General features: G+C 39.1%; 1 protein-coding gene across 1 annotated transcript in view; it reads right to left on the reverse strand.

Annotated features, from left to right (window-relative positions):
- The window catches only part of LOC140237110 (microtubule-associated serine/threonine-protein kinase 2-like), a 138,711-nt gene that overhangs the window by 10,821 nt on the left and 106,491 nt on the right, over positions 1-21,399 (reverse strand). The window contains exons 7-14 of the mRNA XM_072317049.1: positions 15,533-15,644; positions 13,230-13,409; positions 10,308-10,406; positions 9,239-9,368; positions 5,362-5,453; positions 4,576-4,661; positions 3,113-3,287; positions 2,341-2,432 (exon numbers count right to left, since the gene is read on the reverse strand). Of these exons, the coding sequence (XP_072173150.1) occupies positions 2,341-2,432; positions 3,113-3,287; positions 4,576-4,661; positions 5,362-5,453; positions 9,239-9,368; positions 10,308-10,406; positions 13,230-13,409; positions 15,533-15,644 (966 nt within the window). The remainder of the gene's footprint in view (positions 1-2,340; positions 2,433-3,112; positions 3,288-4,575; positions 4,662-5,361; positions 5,454-9,238; positions 9,369-10,307; positions 10,407-13,229; positions 13,410-15,532; positions 15,645-21,399) is intronic.

Genomic DNA, 21,399 nt, shown 5'->3' on the forward strand with positions numbered 1-21,399 from the left:
AAAACACAATTTGCATTGGATTTGCACACGATATCATGAATTTGAGCTGTTTTTTGGTTGACATGCATATGCAAAACATTACGTAACTTCAAAACGGTGTACCCGGACGTCGCAAATTTGGTCTCAAAATATGCGGGAGACTTCAATGAAAAAAGTCGTGAAACGACGTGGCAAAAGCTTTGCGCGTTGCGAAATCGTGGCGCGAAACGTCGAGGGGGGGGTCAATTTGACCCCCCCCCCCCCAGTTAGAATAGGGTTAATACTTTCTTCGCTCTGTATTCTTTCTAACTTCTCTGAATCATTATACAATTACAGCTGTCAACAGTCAAGCAATTTGCACATTTCTGTCAACACTCAGACATCTACACAATGGCATCTGTGGCTTCTGAGCAAAAATCAAATTTCTGCAAGTTATGACTCGAAGCAAGATGTTCCAGAGCAGGAACACAGATGTCTCTGCACAAACAAATGACAACAATTTTACGACGCATGCATAATTTTGCATTGGGAAGTACACAGCCCACAGAAAATTATCACCTGGAGCATTTGTGGTAAAAGGGAATATGATAAAGAATAATGAAAAGAGGAAAGGGAAGAGATGACACACAAACACATATGCATCCTTAACCTTTTTTGTGCCAGGGACTTACGAGGTTTTCTGCCCCAATCAGTACTCTTTAACTGCCAGTTTGCTTGTGCATTAAATTTGGTGACCCCCTGTATTTCTTGATTTCCTTCATTCTAAGATATTCACTTTCATGAATTTACCTCCAAAGCTGACGGCCTGAAGGAGGCTCAAGAACGCGCTCAATCAATTTGACTAGCTGCCGATTTAATCAAGAGATCATGAGTAATCCACGTAAAATGTGGCTGAATTTGATAAGCCATCAATCAAAAGGGCACCACCACGAGTCAGCGGCTGAAAGGTAAAAGTTAACAGGATAGTCCGAGCCTCTTCCGAGACTTTGAAACCCTTCGCGCCCCCTTTAATTTCATAGACAAATATTTCCAGACTTTTGTATCCCCACCATCCTGGACACGTTTCGACAGTTGGCCGCTAACGCATTTCTTCCTGTCTGTGGAATAACAAACCACTTAATCCTCCGCCTCCTGCCATCACGTCGTTTGTCTGATTTATGCTTCCCTCTACAGAGTCAGGTGTACTGTACCTATCAATTGATGTTAACACTTTCCACTTTGCATTACCCTAGCTGCTTTCGGAGAAAACAAACCTTGACTCTTTTGACCCAGATTGATTGATGTAATTTACTGGTTGATATTTAAAGTAGGTCCCTGAAATCATTTTTCAGAAATATAGTTTTAAAAGCGTATATATACAAACAAATATTATATGTCTTCCAAAATTTTCACCGTAAATAATGGTACAGTGATACACTTGTATGTCACACATACAGTGTATATTGGTGCTAGCAACAGAGTAGCAAAATTCAGAGCTTGCAGAAAAAACATTAAAAAATTTGAATGGTCTGACATCTAAGATCATTTCCTCTGATCTCTTGATTACATGACTATGATGTGACTTGAACACTATGCCTAAACCCTTCTGTGTACTGAAAGAGTAAAGACACACAACTCTACACAAATTTGAAGGAGGGGTTCAATTTCTTCTGCACTGGAGCATTAATAAGAACATTATGTCCTTAGCATGTCTCAAGGAGGGGCAGAAAGATAAAAGTGTATTTGAGCACAATCACAAACGCACACAGGTACGTGTACATAGAAAACACACATGAGTGCCAAAGACATTCAGGGTTCAAGAAAAACAAGGACTTAAAGAAGGAATATACCAGATATACTAGACACAAGGACCAAGACTAACAGTGTATCAAGTCTGGCACTCAAATGATTAAAACTTCATGCTGGCGAGACATTTTGCTCAAATTAGCATTGATCTCCTACTTAAAGTACAAAACTGTCTGAATTCAGTATCAATTCTCAAGATTCCACAGGCAAATCCTCTGAGGCTAATCCTCCAAGGCAAATCCACAAAGGAAAATCCTCCAGACTCCTTTATATTTTCCGTCTTTCTTTTCAATTCAAACTCATAGCAAAAGTGTACCCATGTACCACAAGCAAATTCTTGCATTTAGGGGTGGACATAGTATTTGACAACTGAAAATGCAACCATTTTTAATAGCATTTTGTCAGGTTTAGATTTGCATGTTTGATGTGCTGTTCATTGTATCAGGACTTTGCTATATCTATGCTTGTTGTTAGAGCCATGTCCACATGACAACATGAAAGCATAGGCACCATTATTTGGGTTACAGGGAGAGGAGTATAGATAATGGATAAGGGTAAGAAGATAAGATACCATACCTGGCCATTTCTACTGGCAGTGGTCCTATGTGTTTGATGAGGCTGGCAACGTCCCCTCCTTCTACATACTCCATCACCATGCATAAATATTTCTGTCCATAAGAAAGTGTTGGGAGGGGGGATACAGAGACATGGCAGTCATAACATTGGGAACATGATGCTGATGGATGAAAGCATTGATGACGGAATAAGATTTCAACTGTCATAAAAACTTGAGTACTTTGTTGTGGAAACACAACAAGAGTTGTTACTTCTGGTCAAAAACCAGTATTCAAAAGAAATAAGCAAACAAACAATAAAAGAACAACCCTCAAGTACTAGAAGTTGTAACAGCCAAATCTGCCTCCCATAGCATTTGAGTCTTGTCAAGACATTAAATTGCCACAATTGCATCAATGCTGTTCAGCGATAAATCCTGAAGATAATTGCCATCCTGAATATTCTACACATCATTCAACTGCGATACATGATACCTTCTGGCAGTATTATTTTTTTTACACGATAAATACCTCCAACTTCTTGCGATCAGCCGGTTTCGCTGCCCAAGTCTCAAATGCATATGTTGCGATGACCCGTAAACTTTACATTTTTAGTTGTGTGCTGATGCCTTTTTTTTTCCTCCAACCGATTTGTACTATCCACACTGCACCCCATGCCACAGCTACTCTCCACCTGATTTCAGGGGTCGCTGGTGTTCTCATAGTTTATGTTATCGAAAGTACTTCAAAATCATCTTTGACACTGGATCAATCGTGGTATGAATAATACCCACCTTGGTTTCAAAGCTGCAGTAGAGCGCCACCACGAACGGGTTCTCCGCAAACGTGAGGATATCCCGCTCCGCGAACACTTGCTCCCTCTGGTTGCGCAGGGCGATGTTCTGCTTGCAGATTTTCTTCATGGCAAACCTCTGCTGAGAGGCTTTATGCCGCACCAAGTACACAGCACTGAAAAAAATGATTTGATGTGATATAATCTGATTATTATGTGAAAGTAGTGACACGGTAATTATATTTGAATGATGGTTCATCTTGAACTGATTAAGTCTCTTGCACATATTTCGGTGTGTGACAATCGGTAGCTGCTCGATTTAGAGAGCATCATTTTGTACCATTGAGTAGTGAAAGTCTATGGATATTCTGTTCTAGCACCCACAGTAAGCATACGAAAGCACATCTTAACTCCTTGCCAAGAAAATAGAATTTTGGTCTATTAACCCGTTGAGGACGGATTGATTTTGCTACAACACGCATTTCCCATAGACACCTGCCCGAGTATACTCGGGACTCGTCCTCAACGGGTTAAAGACATTTACAGTGCACTCCTGTTATGACAAACACAGTTATAACAAAATTCTGGTTACAACAAAGTGAAAATTCAGGTCGCAACATTATCCACTCTATGTATTTTTATTGTTCATTTGTTCGGTTATGACGAAAATTCGATATAACGAAAGAAAACCGCCGGTCCTGAGGACGTCGTTATAACGGGAGTCCACTGTACAACAAACGGAACATGCATGTGATTCTACAATTTGTAGTTCTCTTGCAAATGATTCAGCAGGGTTTGCATGGGCAACAATTGCAATTTTATAGCAACATCAGTAAGGTGCAATTTACCAAATACATCCCACCTGTAAGCCTGTACACATGTTCATCTGACTAATCTTTCCCTGATTTGCATGGATTCTCAAAGGGTCTATAGTGGGTTTTTTTTAGAGTACATACAAGGGTAACTCAACCAGTGAGCACACCAGTGCATTCAAATTCAGCTTCATGAACATGAATTCATGCAAATCAAACCCCCTCTTGTCTTCCTTGGGGCAGTGGAAAGGCATCGTGAGTGATACGATGACAGACTTTGGAAGCGTTTAATCCCCCACTGCTATAAAACATGGCAGCGGTTTGCTTGCCAAACTTGACACGCGCCATCGGGACGTCGACTGCCGCATGCAGGCAAAGTTTTTTTGTGGAAGTTCCGGGGGCTTGGGGGGAAAAAGAGGTCAGCTTCCTCTCAAAAACCTCAAAAATCAGTGCAGTAATGGGGAAAACAAAATTATGTCATCAGACTCTCTGACGCGGTCAGAGTGGACACTTGGCAACCAAATGCACGTTATGCAACGACAGGTACAAATGAAGTATGAGAAGTTTAATTTCCTCCTGGTGCACACAAAAACCAACCCCCTTCCTCCTATCCCCCCCCCCCCAAAAAAAAAGAGTCCGCCCACTCACTCACCCATAAGCTCCATTACTGATGATCTTTATGTTCTCGAAATCCTCCTCTCTGGGCTCCTTGAAAGGTACCTTGCCTTGGTCGTTGCCCTGAAAGATGTCAAAGGTCATTCATATTTTATCATGTTTCCTCCAAGCATATTGCTCTTTATAACATACTTTTTGTAACCTCACTCAGTTTCCTAGGAACAATTCATGGGTGAAATGAGCAGATTAATGTGCTGAACAATCACGGGCAATTTCTAATGTCAACATATGTATCTTGGAACACAGTAACATGAGCATCAGAAGCACTTTTAATATCAACATCCTAATACTGACAGCACTACTTGCTAATAGTTTTGCAGTTTGCCCTGTGTAATTAATTCCCTAATGCCTGAGTATTATGTGAGACTAAAAATTGTGATGCCCTGCAACCAAATTACATATTACTGTTACCTCACTCTTCTGCTGACAGTACTTTTTTAAGTGATTGCAAAAAGGTAGCACTCAACACTTTTCATACTCAGCCAGGGCACTGATAGTAGAGCACAAATTTGAAGATGTCTGAGAGAACTTCCACTCTCATTCTGGCTTGCATTGAGGTTCCTGGATGTTGTTTTCCCTTTCTGTCTCTGTCTGTCTCTCTCTCTCTCTATATATATATATGTATATATACAGTCTTGTTTCCCTAAATCTTGCTGTTGACTGTACTTGAGTCAGCTTTTCTATCGCTGCCTCTGAGTCTGGCATCTCAGTTACGGGCGAAATTCTGCACGTATATGGTGGACAGAAGGAGCATCCCTCTCACCTTTTCTTCGTCCCCAGAGTCCGGCCGTGGAGGCGAGGGCGAGTCGCCCGTGATACCCAGATCACCGACGTCTGGAAAGTGATCGAAATAGGCTATTTTTGTTCAACGAGCCGTTCCAAAATAAAGCATGTACCAATTCGAAAAAAAAAAAACAAACAAACAAACCACCAGAAGAGACAGGTCAAAAAAGACAGGGTGACAAGACAAAGAGTATCGATGATGTCGATACAGACAGCAAAGACGACAAAAAGGTTAAATTGAAGCAATATATTGGGAAAATCAAATGATTTCACAGCATATCCACAACAATTTCACATCAAATAAAAGAACAGCAATGGCACAAAGTGAATATCATGTGCGGCAAAACAGGTTAAGTTTAAAAATGGAAGCAATTGAAAAATTATCATGATTTCATAAATCGCAATATGAATGGTGGTTTTTTTTATAATTATTTTCAAAATGGCAAAAAGGAAAATATGTTTTCATTTTCCATTCAAACAGCCACATAAATGTGAATCAGGAAATCAATTTATCCACGATATGTTCCAAAAGAGAAATATTATCCCAAGATTTTTTTTTTCATGTTTTTTTGGTTTATGGTTGGTTGTGGTGAGATGCGTGGAGGATGTTTCCATGGCCACCGACATGATGCAAGTTGGTTTCCATGACGGTGGAAGTAGAGATGGGCATCATCATTTATCCACCGGGTTTTCATGATGAGCAGCGAGAAGTCCCAGCGGTCCGCAATCCCACAGCCGCACCAAGCACAGCAAACAGACATGCAAAAAGGAATGAAGGGGGAAGGGGGAGGGGGGAGGGGAAGGAGAAAGTTGAGGCAGAGGTGTGCAGCAGAGTTTATGAGTTTCCAGGCCAAATGGAGCATGGAAACGGGAGAAAAACAAATTTACAGATGATGGCGGGAATGATCACACAGTTAACAGAGCACCCAGAAAGATCCAGGTGTTATATCACCACAGAAAAAGAGAAAGGTACAAAATTAGCAGGGTTAGGATTGCACACATTTAAAAGCATACAAGTAGTAATTGGGGCAGAAAATGTCCACATAAGGAGAGCACAAGAGTATTGGCAGCAGTAAAGGGAAATATGAGGCGGAATATAAAGTGCATGACAGACACAATCAAAAAGTCAAATGGAGATGAGTCATAATTCATTAGTCAAGAATGAAAAATTAGTCAAGAAATTACATGCATATGGGGTAAAGACAAGCATGCAAAAAATAACAAAGAAAAGAATTGTTAGAAATATGGATAACAAAAGTGTGTGTGTATGTGTGTGTTTTAAATGATGTTTGCAAAGAAAATTGCAGTGTGTTGCACAGAAGGAGGCATGAAGTGTAGTTAGTGTGATCGGCAGGGGGAAAAATGTCAGAGAGGAGATATTACAGGGGTCAAAGGTTGCAGCAGGGGGAGAGAGAGAGAGGATGGGAGAAAAGAAACAGAACATAGAAATAAATGTTAAGTAATCACAGATCAAACACAGTTAAACTTCAATGAAATCAAAAACTGATGAGTTAACAACAACGCCAACAAAGTTTGACAGTATACACTACTACAGTGGTTTAGGGCAGGTTAATACAACCAAAAAAAAAAAAAATAATAAAAATTAAGGCTATTGCAAGGTTGGTAAAAGCATCAAAAGTTTTGAAGACACAGACACGACAACATCTTTAGTTCACCTTGAAAAGGCCAACTTTGATGGGCAGAGCAGCACCCGAATAATTTATTCTTTCAGGGAAAGTTAGATTAGGAGCGATACTGTTGTGCTGACGACTGCACAAAAATAACTTTTTTTTCACTGCTTCATGACATGGCACAAATACAAGACAAGTACATGTAACACAACCACCTCACTTAAAAACATAGAAAATAATCATACAGCCACAAAGTCACATCAATGGATATATATGAACATACTGTTATCAAAACGCATTATCTGGTTACGATTCAAAAATATGATGCAAGACAAAATGGAGGCAAATTTCTCATGGCATAATTTGTTTCTCTAGCTTGAGACATTTTCCTATAAAATATGGAATCCCTTTAAATACAACTAGAAATGTCGCTACAGCGACTGGTTATACCCCTGCCAAACAACATTTCATAAGCTTTGGTCAAAACAACATTTCATAAGCTTTGGTCAAAAAACTGAGGAAGTAGTTAAATCCGCAAGATCTTTCCTTGATCTTCTGCCATTAATATGCCGTTACCATGGCAACGTACTTTCGGGTACTGTCGAAAAATGCGTCTTGCACATCTACAACCAAAGGCACACATCTGTACCAAGTTTCATGGAAATTGGGCAAAAACTGAGGAAGTAGTTTGCAACACAAAATTTTCCATCATTTTGGCTCATAATATGTGAGCGTAATACCATGGCAACATACTTTTTGTAACTGTCAAGAAATGTGTCATGCTGACCTATATCCTAAGACAAACATTCAATATGAATTCCATGAGAATTGGAAGAACACTGATGAAGCAGTTTTGCCATGAAGCATTTTGCCCTATATTTTACCAATAACATGCCGTTACCATGGCAACGCACTTTTTGCCACTGCGGAAATATGTGTCTTGCACATTAACATATTCAGATGAACATCTGTACCTAATTTCATAAAAATTGATCAAAAACTGTGGGAGGAGTTCGCGACGCAAGATTTGTACCCATTTTTGCCCATAATATGCCGTTACCATGGCAACGTACTTTTGGGTACTGTCAAAAAATACGTCTTGCACATCTACAACCCAAGGCGCACATCTGTGCCAAGTTTTATGGGAATCGGTTGAAAACTGAGGAAGTAGTTCGCGACGCAAGATTTGCAACGGACCGACCGCCCGACCGACCGCCCGACCGCCCGACCGACCGCCCGACCGCCCGACCGTCCCCTGATTCCTATATACCCCCTTCAAACTTCGTTTGGCGGGGGTATAATTAGATAATAACTTACATCAACCTCATATAATTAGTATATATTGTCATATTTGATTTCGAAAAATTAAAAGTACATCATGATGATATCACTACCCTCACAAATACAACACTTGATAATAACAAGCTGACTGGGACTTTCTTCTTCTTTTTTTTTCATTTTAATGTGCTTCCTCAAAGGATTAGAAGTAATGGTACACACAACCTGATCTGTATTCATGTAGTTTAATGTCCTTTGGTTAGTCTGGCTTTTCTTCTTCCCTTTGTTTTTGTTTTTGTTTGGTGGGGATGGGGAGGGGAGTGTATTTCAGAATCAATTGCAGCATTTGATTTACATTGCAATACTTGCAGGGTAAAGAGAGTTATTTGCTACATAAAGAGCATATTTCCTTCTGCTTCTTCTGCAAGGGCTGTGGTGGGCTGGTAAAAGGAGGTACATAGATAGGGGCAAAGTAGGAACAGAGATTGAACATATACTTGGTCTTTACAGGGAAGGAATCTCAAAATATGTATGGGAATCGAGTGAATGCAGCAATATTACAGCACACATCAGCCAAGTTGGAGGAAAATCGCACGATCCATTAACATGTTGTGAGTTTTTAAAGTTTTGTTGTAGCCATCGCTGGATGAGAAGACTGCAACATGTTGTGACTTCACATACGAACAACAATAAAAACAAAATATAAAGAAAATCTGATGTATTTTCACTTTTCCAGCATAATCATAGAGCACTTGACTCCAAACTTCTCTGATGTATTTTACTAATACTACTGCATTTACTCAATCGACATATCCTTTTGGGCCTCATTCCCCCTTTAAACCCAACAAACACAAAGTGTGATTGGGTAACAGGTGGAGGCAAAAAATATGCCAAGTGAGGAAGGGGGAATTGACGGATAGAGTTTGGGGGGGGGGGGCCTTAACTCACCCAGAGGGTCCTTGTTGAGGCCCAGCTGGCTAATGATGTACTTGGGCAGGTCCTCTGAGATGGCTGAGCCCACCTTGACCTGTCCCTCAAAGGACTCTAGGAGCTGGAAGAACTCCTCGGGATCGAACTCCTGAAGACGCGTCGTCGTCATCGTCGATGGAGACAGGAGACAACAAAGTTGAGAAAAAGGAGGTGGGGGGGGGGAACAAAATGAAAGGCAATGAAAAAGTTAAGCACATTTCTCAAAGAAGCTAAATACTAGGCTCTTGCTAAACTCTGTGGCCCAAATTCATAAGGGCAGTCAAAATAGAGTCTATGGATTATGCAAACTTTGATTGTATATGAATACACGACATTTCATGCGTGCAAAAGGGAGTTACGAAATAAATGAATGCACACACACAAATGTGCTTGGGCATTATCATCTCCTTTGCACTTGCTTAAGTCCATGGACTAAACTATTCAAACCTTGGGTGCGATTCCACCTACTTTTGTGAATATGGGCCTACTTGTATGTTTGTGCAGTGACTTCATCCATGGGACTCAAGGTTTCAACTTGTTGTCTTGAAATACAGATACCACAAGGCTATATGTACATGTAGGCCTGCATGTTTCTCTCTGTTTTATGAACAAATGTGGCCTTTGCATGTACAAAATAGTAGATTTTGCACTATCATGAAAAACTTAACTGCTTATGCAAATGCTACAAGGCATATGCAACTGTAGACTATGAGCAGTTAAAACTTGGATATATGCTTACTACTAAATTTCTTAGGTTGCACAAAATCAAGCTCTACACCAGTCAAAAGAATTTGGTGTGGTGTGTATTGCTCAAGTTAAAAAAAAAAGAAAGAAGAAAAAACAAACAGAAATAACCTAGGTAGCAGAGCAGTTGCATAACAGTAATAGGACCAGTGACAGTAATAATACAATCCTCCTCATCATAAACATCATCATTACAATCAGCAAAATCAAGGATTACAAACAAGTATAGTAACTGGTAGTGCTAACAATTATACAAATGAACAAATAAACAATGCATGACACCACATGACACTGATATACTTACAAGGCATTCTAACAGCCTGGCTGGTCTGGCTAGTATCATGAGCAGCTCCCGAACCACTCTCGTGAAGGACTTCGCTGACACTTGGGATCGAGTCTCCGCCTATTGCATGTATTCAAAGGGTGAGATTGGAGCAAGGATACCAAATATGTGAGGAAAAATTCTTGAATGTCCTTAAGACTGGAGATGGAAATTAATTTCAGTGATATAAATCATTCGTCTACAGTAAGACAACTATTTCAAGTTTTGATACAAATTTCAATTCAAATCTTCAAGGTGCAGCCAAATACACGAGTCCATGCAAAACGAACCTAGATTTGATTTCAACCAAACATCTTGTTATTCAGAGTCGTTCACACTTTATTACATTGTGATGTAAAAACACTCTTTAAGTCCCATGATTTTCACTTCCAATGAAGCTGTATTGGGCACAATAATTACAGCAAATGGAAACACATTCTATGTATGTACTTTGGTAAGAAATATCATATATCACAAGGCAAGCACTAGATAAACATACATCAAATACAACCCAGAGTCCCCAGACCTTAAAACATGGAAACTTCTCAAACTGTCAACAGCAGACTCATTCCATGTTTTCCAAATGTTTCAAACACATCTGTGGCGGAACTGAAGGTAGATGAAATCAAACCATTTTCAACAATTTCACACCACAAAATTGCTCCAGACATCTTGAACCAATCTTGCATCAAACAGTAACACAAGCAAGTCCCATATTACATGCATAATCCTCCCCCCCCCCCCCCACGCACACACAGTTTTCTTTCAGATATCACATAGCAAATCCTCTTGAGACTGGGTGATAACATCAACAACATGTTTCACATCTTTGGGTCATTTCCTCTCGAACACAAGACCCACATTATGAGCAGGAACCTCCCGCTTGGAGCTGGGGGACCACATCTTTCACCGCAAGAAAGACAGAACTGCTTTTAAATCAATTTAATCATTATAAGCAATATGGCACTTCAATATCTTCAAACTTGGAAAGATTCATGTGTTGCTTATTTAACACCATACATGCATCATCTTGGCACAAATTCAACAGAGGTCGTCCCCCTACGGGTTTGCATCTTACAATATGTGTTTAAACATGATCAATGTGAATGTCGGCAACAGTATTTGTCTGTCCGTCTGTCTGCCTGTACATGTATGTCTGTCTGTCTCTTTTTCTGTTTTTCTCACTGCGAATAACCTGCACTTTGTGGGATCATTGAACTTCCCCTAGATGACTACTGGAATAATCTTTACTTTGCTGAATACACAGAATATCATAATAACCACTCTCACAAGGGACCAAACTTTGGGAATATGAAACCACATAGATGTAGGTCAAGAAAAGAAAATATGTCGATAGCTTTTTTGCGTCAAATTTGTTTTGAATGGCGCTGCTTATCATTAAGCCCTTAATTTGATCTGACTGTTGTGTAAAGAAGCAGAATACTTTGAAGCGGCAGCAGATCATAAATTTACTGTGGTTTGCTAATACCCCATGTTTGAAGAAATGAATGCTCGCTACGTCAACAACATCGCCAGGGTCTGGGATTTGGGGGAAAAGCGGAGGTGTTAGAAAGGCGAACTGCGGTTGGAGGGCATCCAAGCGAGATCAACCTCTTGAGAGAGAGGACGTCTACCACTAAAGAGCTGGAAGTCAACAACATCTTGTGTGGATAGCATCCTTTTCCCCAAAGGAACCCCCCTAAGTTGGAAACATTGCTAGACCTCAAGATGGAGGTCGTTCTGGTTAAGATGACAGTCGCATCAAATTTCCCTTCCATTCTTGTGAGAAGGAAGATATTGAAACATGGGGAGGAAAGCAATAAGAGCTCATCTCAAGAATTCTACCCCCCCCCCCCTCACTCCGAATAAAAGTGGTTTCCGCATATGTCATCCCCTAGGGCTTCACAGTTACCTAATATGGAGTCCATCCCTTCAAAACAGAACCCTTATGGGTCTTTTGTGGTTGTTGTTGTTCTCATTCCTGCTGTTTTACAGAGCCTCATGTTCATTCTACCTCTCCTACATAAGCTGCTTCAGACTAGCTGTAGCATGAATAGATACTCATCAGTTGGGGAGTACACTGGCCCTTACAGACAAACCCGATGTGATACACAAATTTCTCGACTGCCCTCAAATCCCCCTTTCTCCCTTTTTATTACTTGTTTCTCTTCCTTCATTTCATTCATCACTCCTTTCTTCTGTCACCTCTTAATCTCTCTTTATTCTCATTTCTCATCCTCCCCCTCATCCTTCTTTCTCTCTTTACTCTAGTTACTCTCCCTTCCTCCTCCTCATCCTCTTTCTTCTTCCTCCTCCCCATCTTCCGTCATCTTCCCTCTCTCCTCTTCCCTTTCTTCTTCCTTTATCTTCCTTATTCTCTCTGTACTCCTCCTCCCCTTGCTCTTCTACGTTTTGTACTTTCCTTTCCTCTACCACTCCCCTCTCTAATCGTCTTCTTCTCTCTTGACTCATTTTCCTCTTCCTCTTCTCTTCCTCCACCACATCACCATGATCACTTCTTCCTCCCCTTGCTCCTCTACTTTCCTTCTCTCCACCACCTACCCTCCATCTTTGTCTTCTTCTTCATCCTTCCCTTCCTCCTACTCCACTTTCTCTTAACCTCCCTCTCTCTCCCTCCTTCCTCTCCTCCTCCTCATCATCATCATCATCACCATCATCATTTATCATCATCATCATTCTCATCCTCCTCCTCCACTTTCTCTTAACCTCCCTCTCTCTCCCTCCTTCCTCTCCTCCTCATCCTCCACCTCCTCCTCCTCATCATCATCAACATCATCATTTATCATCATCATTCTCATCCTCCTCCTCCTCTTCCTCATCATCATCATCATCATCATCACCATCATCATCTCCTGTGGCATCCCACACAACATAATCACTCACGTCCTCGGCCAGCATCTGCAGCTTCCCTGACAGCTCCGAGAAGTAGATGTGCGAGACCTGGTCCTCTTGCGACTTCTCCAGACAGTCCCGGGCGAGTTCCACCGTCTGGTGGACCAGGAATGCGTAGATTGCATCATGCCCCTCATGGCTGGAATCTGTGCTGTACTTGGCGATGAAATCCTGGGAAATAAATTAGGGGCACACAAAAATGACTCATCAGTCAGAAATAGTTGATGCGAGATTAAAATCATGCAACTGTTTCACTTGCATCATTCTGCCAGTCTAAAACTTTCTCTCTTTAGAAATATCTCTCTTAACCCCCTACACATTCCCTACCCCTGCTGGTTGGATTTACTATTCAGCAGCAGCAAAGTATTTCCATAGTTGTTCCTTCTCCATTTTATTTCTCTCTCTTTTTCTCTCTCTCTCTCTCACTGCCTGGACCCGTTTTTTTTTTTTTTTTCCCAATCATTTCCTCACGCCATGAATTAATGCACCACAGTGAAAAAGTACCAACATTGACATTACCATCATGACCAAGATGATGGTGATGACGATGATGATGATGATCATCATCACCATCATCATCATCATCACCATCTTCATCACCATCATCACCACTACTACCATTACGGAACCATCTTGGTTGGAAACACTATCTCTTTCCTCACATCAAAACTTGGACAAATGCCAAACCATTATTGGCTCCTAATCACCATGACTACTACAGCAAATAGACCCAAATTAAAGATAATGAGTGCTTGGTAGAATCGGAATTAGTCATCCACAGTAAAAAAAGACTTTCAATTAGAGGATTTTATACTCATCAATTACAGGATTTTGGGGTTGATGGGTATGAACTAGTTAATATATATTTTCAAAAGCTGTACAATACTGCAATTAATAACTGTCGGTAGTACATTTGAAAAAAAACAAAACAAAACAAAACAAAACAAAACAAAACAAAAGTTAAACATATGTGAGAAAAAAAATCCTTTACTGGAGAAAGCAGCAACTTGGTATGCTATACCATAATGTCGATAGTATCAACCAACGATGCCAACATCACATCACATGTCACCTCCACAGACACATCACACACTCCATTAACACAACCATTCCCAAAGGCAGGGAATTGCGTCAGCATTACGAGCCGCTAGGCATCTTCAATAAATTCCTCAAGAAAGTCCAAGTTGGCCACCTTGACATACTTATTTGACATACTTATTTGCATGGGCCATTAGGTGTTGGCTTGTGTGAAGGAAAAAAAAACATTAAAAAAAAAGCCAGTGAACCTTGCCAGACATACTTATGAGCATGGACCCAATACATACAGTATCTGGAACAGGAAATTGAAGCGCCTGTCATCAGTTTTCCCCATTCTTCAGCGTGATCGGGAATGTTACCATGACACGGCTTCATTATCCATCCTCATTCCTAAACTGTATTAACATCCTGTATGCGACAAGCATGGCTGATAATAGGCCGCTAATATCGGCAGTTCATCATCTCCAGACGGCCATTATTAATGGATACAATAGGCCCATTCACATGCGAGACTTATCGGTTTTTGGATCGCGATGCAAAACATTGATCTTTTTCCCTGCCGTTCACATATTGATTTTTTTTTTAAAAAGGGCTAACTTGGCTGCAAGTGATGCACATTAAATCTCAAAACTGCACAAACTGTAACAATGACTACAAAATAATCCTGGTCTGATATGTGTGCTGGGTTGGTTCACAGGATTAGAAAAAAAAAGAAGAAAGATTGTATTTAATCTTCACTGTTCACACTCACAGTGTGAAGCGTATTGTCATAATCACTTTTTTTTTTTAAATGGCTTGTTTGGCTGTATGTGAATGGGATTAATGGAACATTGTCTTGAAGGTGAGGACGGGGGTGTTGTAGAGGAAACTTTATGCATTAATTAAGTTGACTGTCACTATAAAGACTAAAGTCATTGGAACAAAACAGTGAAATAAAGTTGGACAAACACTTAGATCGAATTTCAGAGATTAAATCATGTTTTTATGAAAGGGTGTAAAATATGATTGAAGTTTCTGTTAGAGAGTCACTATGGATGTCTGTATCATCACCATAATCAGTATCATCAATATTCTCTCCATTACCAATATCATCACTAATAGCAACCTCTGGTTACAGTCCCACACACTGACATGCGCCTAACCTCTAGTTACAGTCCCATACACCGATATCTGCGTAACATCTGGTTACAGTCCCACACACTGACATATGTGTAACATCTCCCCAACGACAATTCCCCCGCTCCCAATATACTCACGGCCAGTTTTGATTCCATCTGCTGCTTGGCCCTGGGAAACCTCTCCTTGTACAAGCTATTCATGTGAAGCATCTCATGCTCCGTCGTACTGACGAGGGGGCTGCTCGCTCCGCTGAGAGGGAAAGGGTTAAAGAAGGAGATAAAAAGAGAGATAGTATGTGAATCAAACCATATATTTTTTGAAAGGGTAGAAATGTCCTAAAATGTACTAATGCCTAAAGTCACCTTGCCTTTCCTTTTATCATTGTTCACAGGAAAGAGAGTTAAAGGTGAGAGATATACATGTACACATATACACACTGATTTGTTCTTTTTGTTACTGTATTTTTAAAACTCACCGAAATCAGAAAAAAAAAATCTCTTTTTCTTTGAATATTTTAGTGTGTACAACATTTAAAGGGTCACATAAAACAGTTTATCTTCTCAACTGTATATCTCACAATTAATGCAATATAAAGGCATAATTCATGATGAATACGAAAACTCTCTCATTGCACAAGGCAAGCAAGGGCATATTCACTTCACTTTGTGTGGTATTTACTCTTTTAAAAGAAACAACAATACCGTGAAGTTATGCTGAGACAAAAAAAAAAAAAAAAATGGCATGAAGAGTGATAAAATGAGCTCTGCAAATCTACTTACATGACCTTTATTAACAAACTGAAGCAGCTGTACCTACTGTGTGTTGGAAAGCAATACACACCAGCATTAGTGCATCAGATTTGCTTCTTTTAATGAAAGCAGATCTGTATGTGTATACAGTAAGTATATGAATATATATATGCGCTTGCAACCAATTCTGCAGAAAACCCACAAGGATAAGAAAATTAGATACAAATGTACCATATATAGAGCAAAATCTACACAATTGGCTATGTGCTTTGCGTACTAACTAGCATTATATGTGACGGAGCAAAATGTCAGCTTGTGCCTCCTGAAAAAAATATGAAAATCACAGCACACGAAACAGTAAGTAGTCTTGCATTATTGAACAGTCTGCAAAGTGAAATAATTAGATATATTTGTATGCTAATAACACAGAAATGGACTGCTGGAGGTAAAGAGCAAAATTTACATTTTGGCACACGTACGCCATAGCTACAAATCCCTCATATTTTTTTCTTTTATTCTTTTAAGGAATAAATATCGAGATGGAAGTTCTTTAATGTTTTTAAGTAGTTTCCACAACATTGTATTCAATTTTGCCAAATTATGTCAAGAAAACATAATATATCCCAGATAGTTAATATCATCATCCGCAGAAGCATGGTGGTGGTTGCTAAGCAACAAGGTGATGCGGATATGTGTGCACCCATCACATATATGCAAAGGGATACTAATGAGAAGACGAAAGGCAAAATTAGCACAAAAGGAAGACTTGACATCAAAACTGCAGTAACTACACCCCAATTCTATGACTTTGATACTATGGGTGTGCTTCTACATTATTTTACCCTTATAGAATGTAGACTACTTTAACAGGGAGTTAAATCCACACTTTATAACAGTATTCAACATTCTAGTAATCATTATTAGTAATACAGTGTACTTTAGCATGATAGATTATGACAAGAATATCAACTAACTTGTTATGACATTATTCACTGTACATTGTACTTTAGAGAAATCATTTAAACATCACTCAGGAAATATTTAGTATCACAATATAGAATATTATACAGAATTTTAGTAACAAAAAACAAAAGAATATTATACAGAATTTTAGTGAAAAAAACAACAACAACACATGAACATAAAACCAAGTGCCTTTGTAGAAAAAAACATCAGTGAAATACTGCATGCACTAGCCCTTTAGAGATTTGATCCAAACATTCACTGAAAGGTTTTACTGGGCCTCACATGATTAATTGAAAATATTCTCCCCTCCTCGTCCCACACTACAATTGTATAAACTGACATAACAACCTAGTCGTGTCAGATGTACTAGAGATCGAATTTGGCTCATGTTATATACTGAATATTGGTATTACTGCTCTATCTTTCAGAGATCAATGTTCATAAAAATGAATTCATGGTTAATCAACTCTTGTGCACAGCGATGAATCATACATTAGAACTGACATCATTTCATACATTCCGAGCATCATCCAAACAAGTTATTAATTCCAAATAATCAAATTACACCCCGAGTACCTACCATCACCAAAAACATACGCATTAAAAAAAAAAAAAAAAAAACCACCACTAGGATAATCAATAGGGTATGGTAGGTAATGACACAATTAAAAGAGATTTAAAAAGAGTGAAAAAAATCATAGAATGAAAAATAAATGTAATATTGAAATGAGTACAAACACAAATAATTTCATAGAATGCAAAATATTTTTTGAAAAAACAAAATCATGTTAACAATGCTTTTTGATGAAACGAAGCCCCCGAGCCAACAAGAAGTGAGAGTTCCGAATGTCATGATAAACACATTTGAGGTCAAATCAATTACGAGCCCGGTGATAAATGACATCCCAAAGGTACTGCATAGTTCAAGGACTGGGGAAGTTCCCCCTATAAACATGGCAAAACGCAGAAAGTCTGCCAAAAATGAACTCAGCATGGTACATATGAAAAAAATATAAACCCAAAGACAAAGGCAAAAAAGGAGAAATAACAACCAAAAACGAAACACAATTAGGACGCGCAAACCACACTACTCCTTGTCACTTTGAATTTCCTGTTTTGATGTAACATTTTTTTTTTTCTTAAATTCTCCCCACTGTTATGCTTCATACAGAGTGTACATAAGATATATCTTTACATTGAAATGACATTGGACAATGTAACCTTGATATGTTTTGTGATGCTGAAAGCTGTTCACATTGATCACCAACTGCTTGTATTAGTGAGAACAAGTGATTTTCATGACTAATTCGTGGAAAGGCAGACCGCTGGTCTTTCTTTGATGTTATCACAGCAGCCTCGCAAAATCACTCTTATGGTCCAATAATTGACAGAAAATAACAAGTTTCTTATCAATTTTAGGATTAACTCCTGTTCCCCACTACATTTTTTTAAAAGAATACTGGCTTGTTTTGAGAAAGCAAACCCCTGTCCCAGCTTTAAATGCACATCAAATAACTCTCTTTGAAAAATACAAGATTGATCACAAGTTTTACCCAAAGTTAGAATTCACAGCATAGCAGACTGATATACAGCTGAGCTCTAAATCAACTGATTATAAAACTTAAATGTCACCACGTCCACACGCACAGCATCAGTACCATGTTTCTATCCAGGTACTCCCTCATGACCATCAAACATATCTCATCATTTAAAAGTGGTATTAAGAACTCAGCATTTTGCAGTGCAAATTTTGCTCATGGAACTATATGATTAGTGTATCTTGCATGAACCATGGAACTTGGCTATGGTACAAATTTTATCTGATCTTACATTGTTAACTTTTAACAATCAAAATAATAAATTTCTCCCACACTAAACTTTTTTTTTTAATAAAACCATCCCACTTTAATACAAAGAATAATAATTATAACTGTCACCATAAGACCATCCACCCAAAAAAATTATACTGTACATGAATTGGTAAAATAATTTCTTGGGTGAATGTTTGGGATAAAATGGTGATGCAAAGTGGCCTAGATGAGTTGCACAGAGTGATGACCATACAATATGTATTTTCTACAGGTCTATGATTAATTTGCTGACCAAATACACTGTATCCTTTCGATCGGACACCTAGTAGGGGACACTTGTGGGGGACACACCCTCTCCAATATTTTGTGGTCAAGTCTAGCATCTGTCTTTCTGAACCCCCCCCCCCCCCAGAAATAGTGGGCGTCTTATTATTCTAGAATGGTCCAGGAGTGATATGACCTCTGTAATTATTGTAGAAATCACAGTTATTTTGTTGTTGTGGAGTGGGAGCAGCAAATTGCTGGTTACCCACTGAGAGTATTACTTAATGAAAAACCTATAAGTATTAAAAGACTATATCAATTAATTTGCCTAGGCCTTAGAACAAAATTACACACCATGAACGACAAGAGATCTCAAAGTAAAAAATAATCACCTAGGCATAACAAATGGACATGATTTCTTTTTCCCTACGATACTTTCCTAAAATATCCTCAGATTACTCAGTTTTGTTACCCATACACACACATACAAAAGAGAAAAAAAAAGGGACACAAGGTTAAATCACTGAAACTGGCATAAAGAAACAACACCTGCTACGCACAGATCAATGTTTACGCATTGTCGTTAGACGCTCTGAAGATACAAACACGGAAATGAAACTGACAGTACTTCGACACTCTGTGTCGCATCGATATTGCAAATAAATTCCAGCATAGGTTCGAGTAAATATTCCACTCTCACATTTTGACTATTACTGCTCTCCCGCTCTCTCTCTCTCTCTCTCTCTCTCCCACTTGATACTACTTTGTACAGTGTATATATTGCATAGACAAATATGCTAGATTGTGACGTATGAGTGTATATGTGAGGATGGAAGGTGGGGATATTTGCGGGGGGGGGGGGGGGGATATAATAGTGGGGTGGGCAAGGGGACAAGGTAGAGAAGTGATAGCAGATGGGGTGGGGGTGACACAAATATGATTTTGGCATGCATATGCAGAAGAGTGTATTTTGACGAAGGGCAAATATGACAGCTGCAGATAAATCTGTACAGGTGATATGATACACATGATGCAAAAATATGTACACACAAATATCGAGGAATGAGGAATAAGCAAAGGTACTGGTGGTAAAATTTTTTTTTTTTATACATAATATATGTATACTCTGAGGCTTACACAGACTGGGATGTGAACGTGATGATCGGCCGGTCAGGCAGCGAAAGCCATGATAAGCTGTCAAACAGCCATTAGTGGTAAAGACAAGCAAAAGAATACATTGGAGGATTTTATTAATCATGAAATTTCAAAATTTCAGAAAAGAAAAAATGAATACGTTTATGAACCAAGAAATGAAAGAGAAAGTGATGAAATACTGAAAGGAAGCAGAGAGGAGAACACGGCTGAATTTAACACTAAAATGAACTCATAGACATCATGAAATTCAGTGTAGTACTTTTAACTTTGTGAGCCAAGTAATACCACAGGTGTGTATACTACACTGGTGAGCTGAAAGATTATTAACCGAGTTCTCGAAAATATTTCTCGTATTAGTACATATATTTTTGGTCAAATTAGGAGCCAGGCACGACAAAATAAGGGTACATGCAATACAAAAGCTTAAACTGTTCCCATATCTTTACTTGGCATGTTACGAACAAGAGATTGCTGAGCTGATAACGTAATAATACATCGTTACACAGCGTGACTTCCAAATCATTGAACATGTGCGTCACAATATGTGTACAATAAAGAATGACAGCTTGTTCGTTTTTAGTGCACCATTAAAATTGGGCCAATATCAAATTAAGACAAGGAAAAGTGAGATTATGGAATGAATCCTACAAAAGGTCTCTTTCCAACTCTCCCTTGCTTTCTATCAAGTTTCATTTTCTTACTCATCTATGTCTACCTGCTAAGCACATTGAAAAAGCATCTAATATCATATTCAAGTAGATGCATTTTGAAATCTCCAGGTGTTCCCATGTCAGAAGACGATGCAAACACTGTTGAAAGAAATCTCCTTCCTTTAATACTAGATAGACTAAATGGAGTAATTATGGAGGATGCGAAAAACAAATTATCTCTCACTTAGGCACCTGCCACACGACATTTCTTCAGTTGCTAAAAGACTTGAACAACATCACACCTTAATTTCTCCCCCCAAAAATAAAAATGTCACTTTAAGCTACTGTCACACAACTTTTCTTCAGTATGACTCGAATAACATGCCTTTATTTCTGGGAAAAAGGGAAA

The sequence above is a fragment of the Diadema setosum genome, chromosome 13 (assembly GCF_964275005.1).
Source record: "Diadema setosum chromosome 13, eeDiaSeto1, whole genome shotgun sequence".
NCBI classification, from domain to species: domain Eukaryota; kingdom Metazoa; phylum Echinodermata; class Echinoidea; order Diadematoida; family Diadematidae; genus Diadema; species Diadema setosum.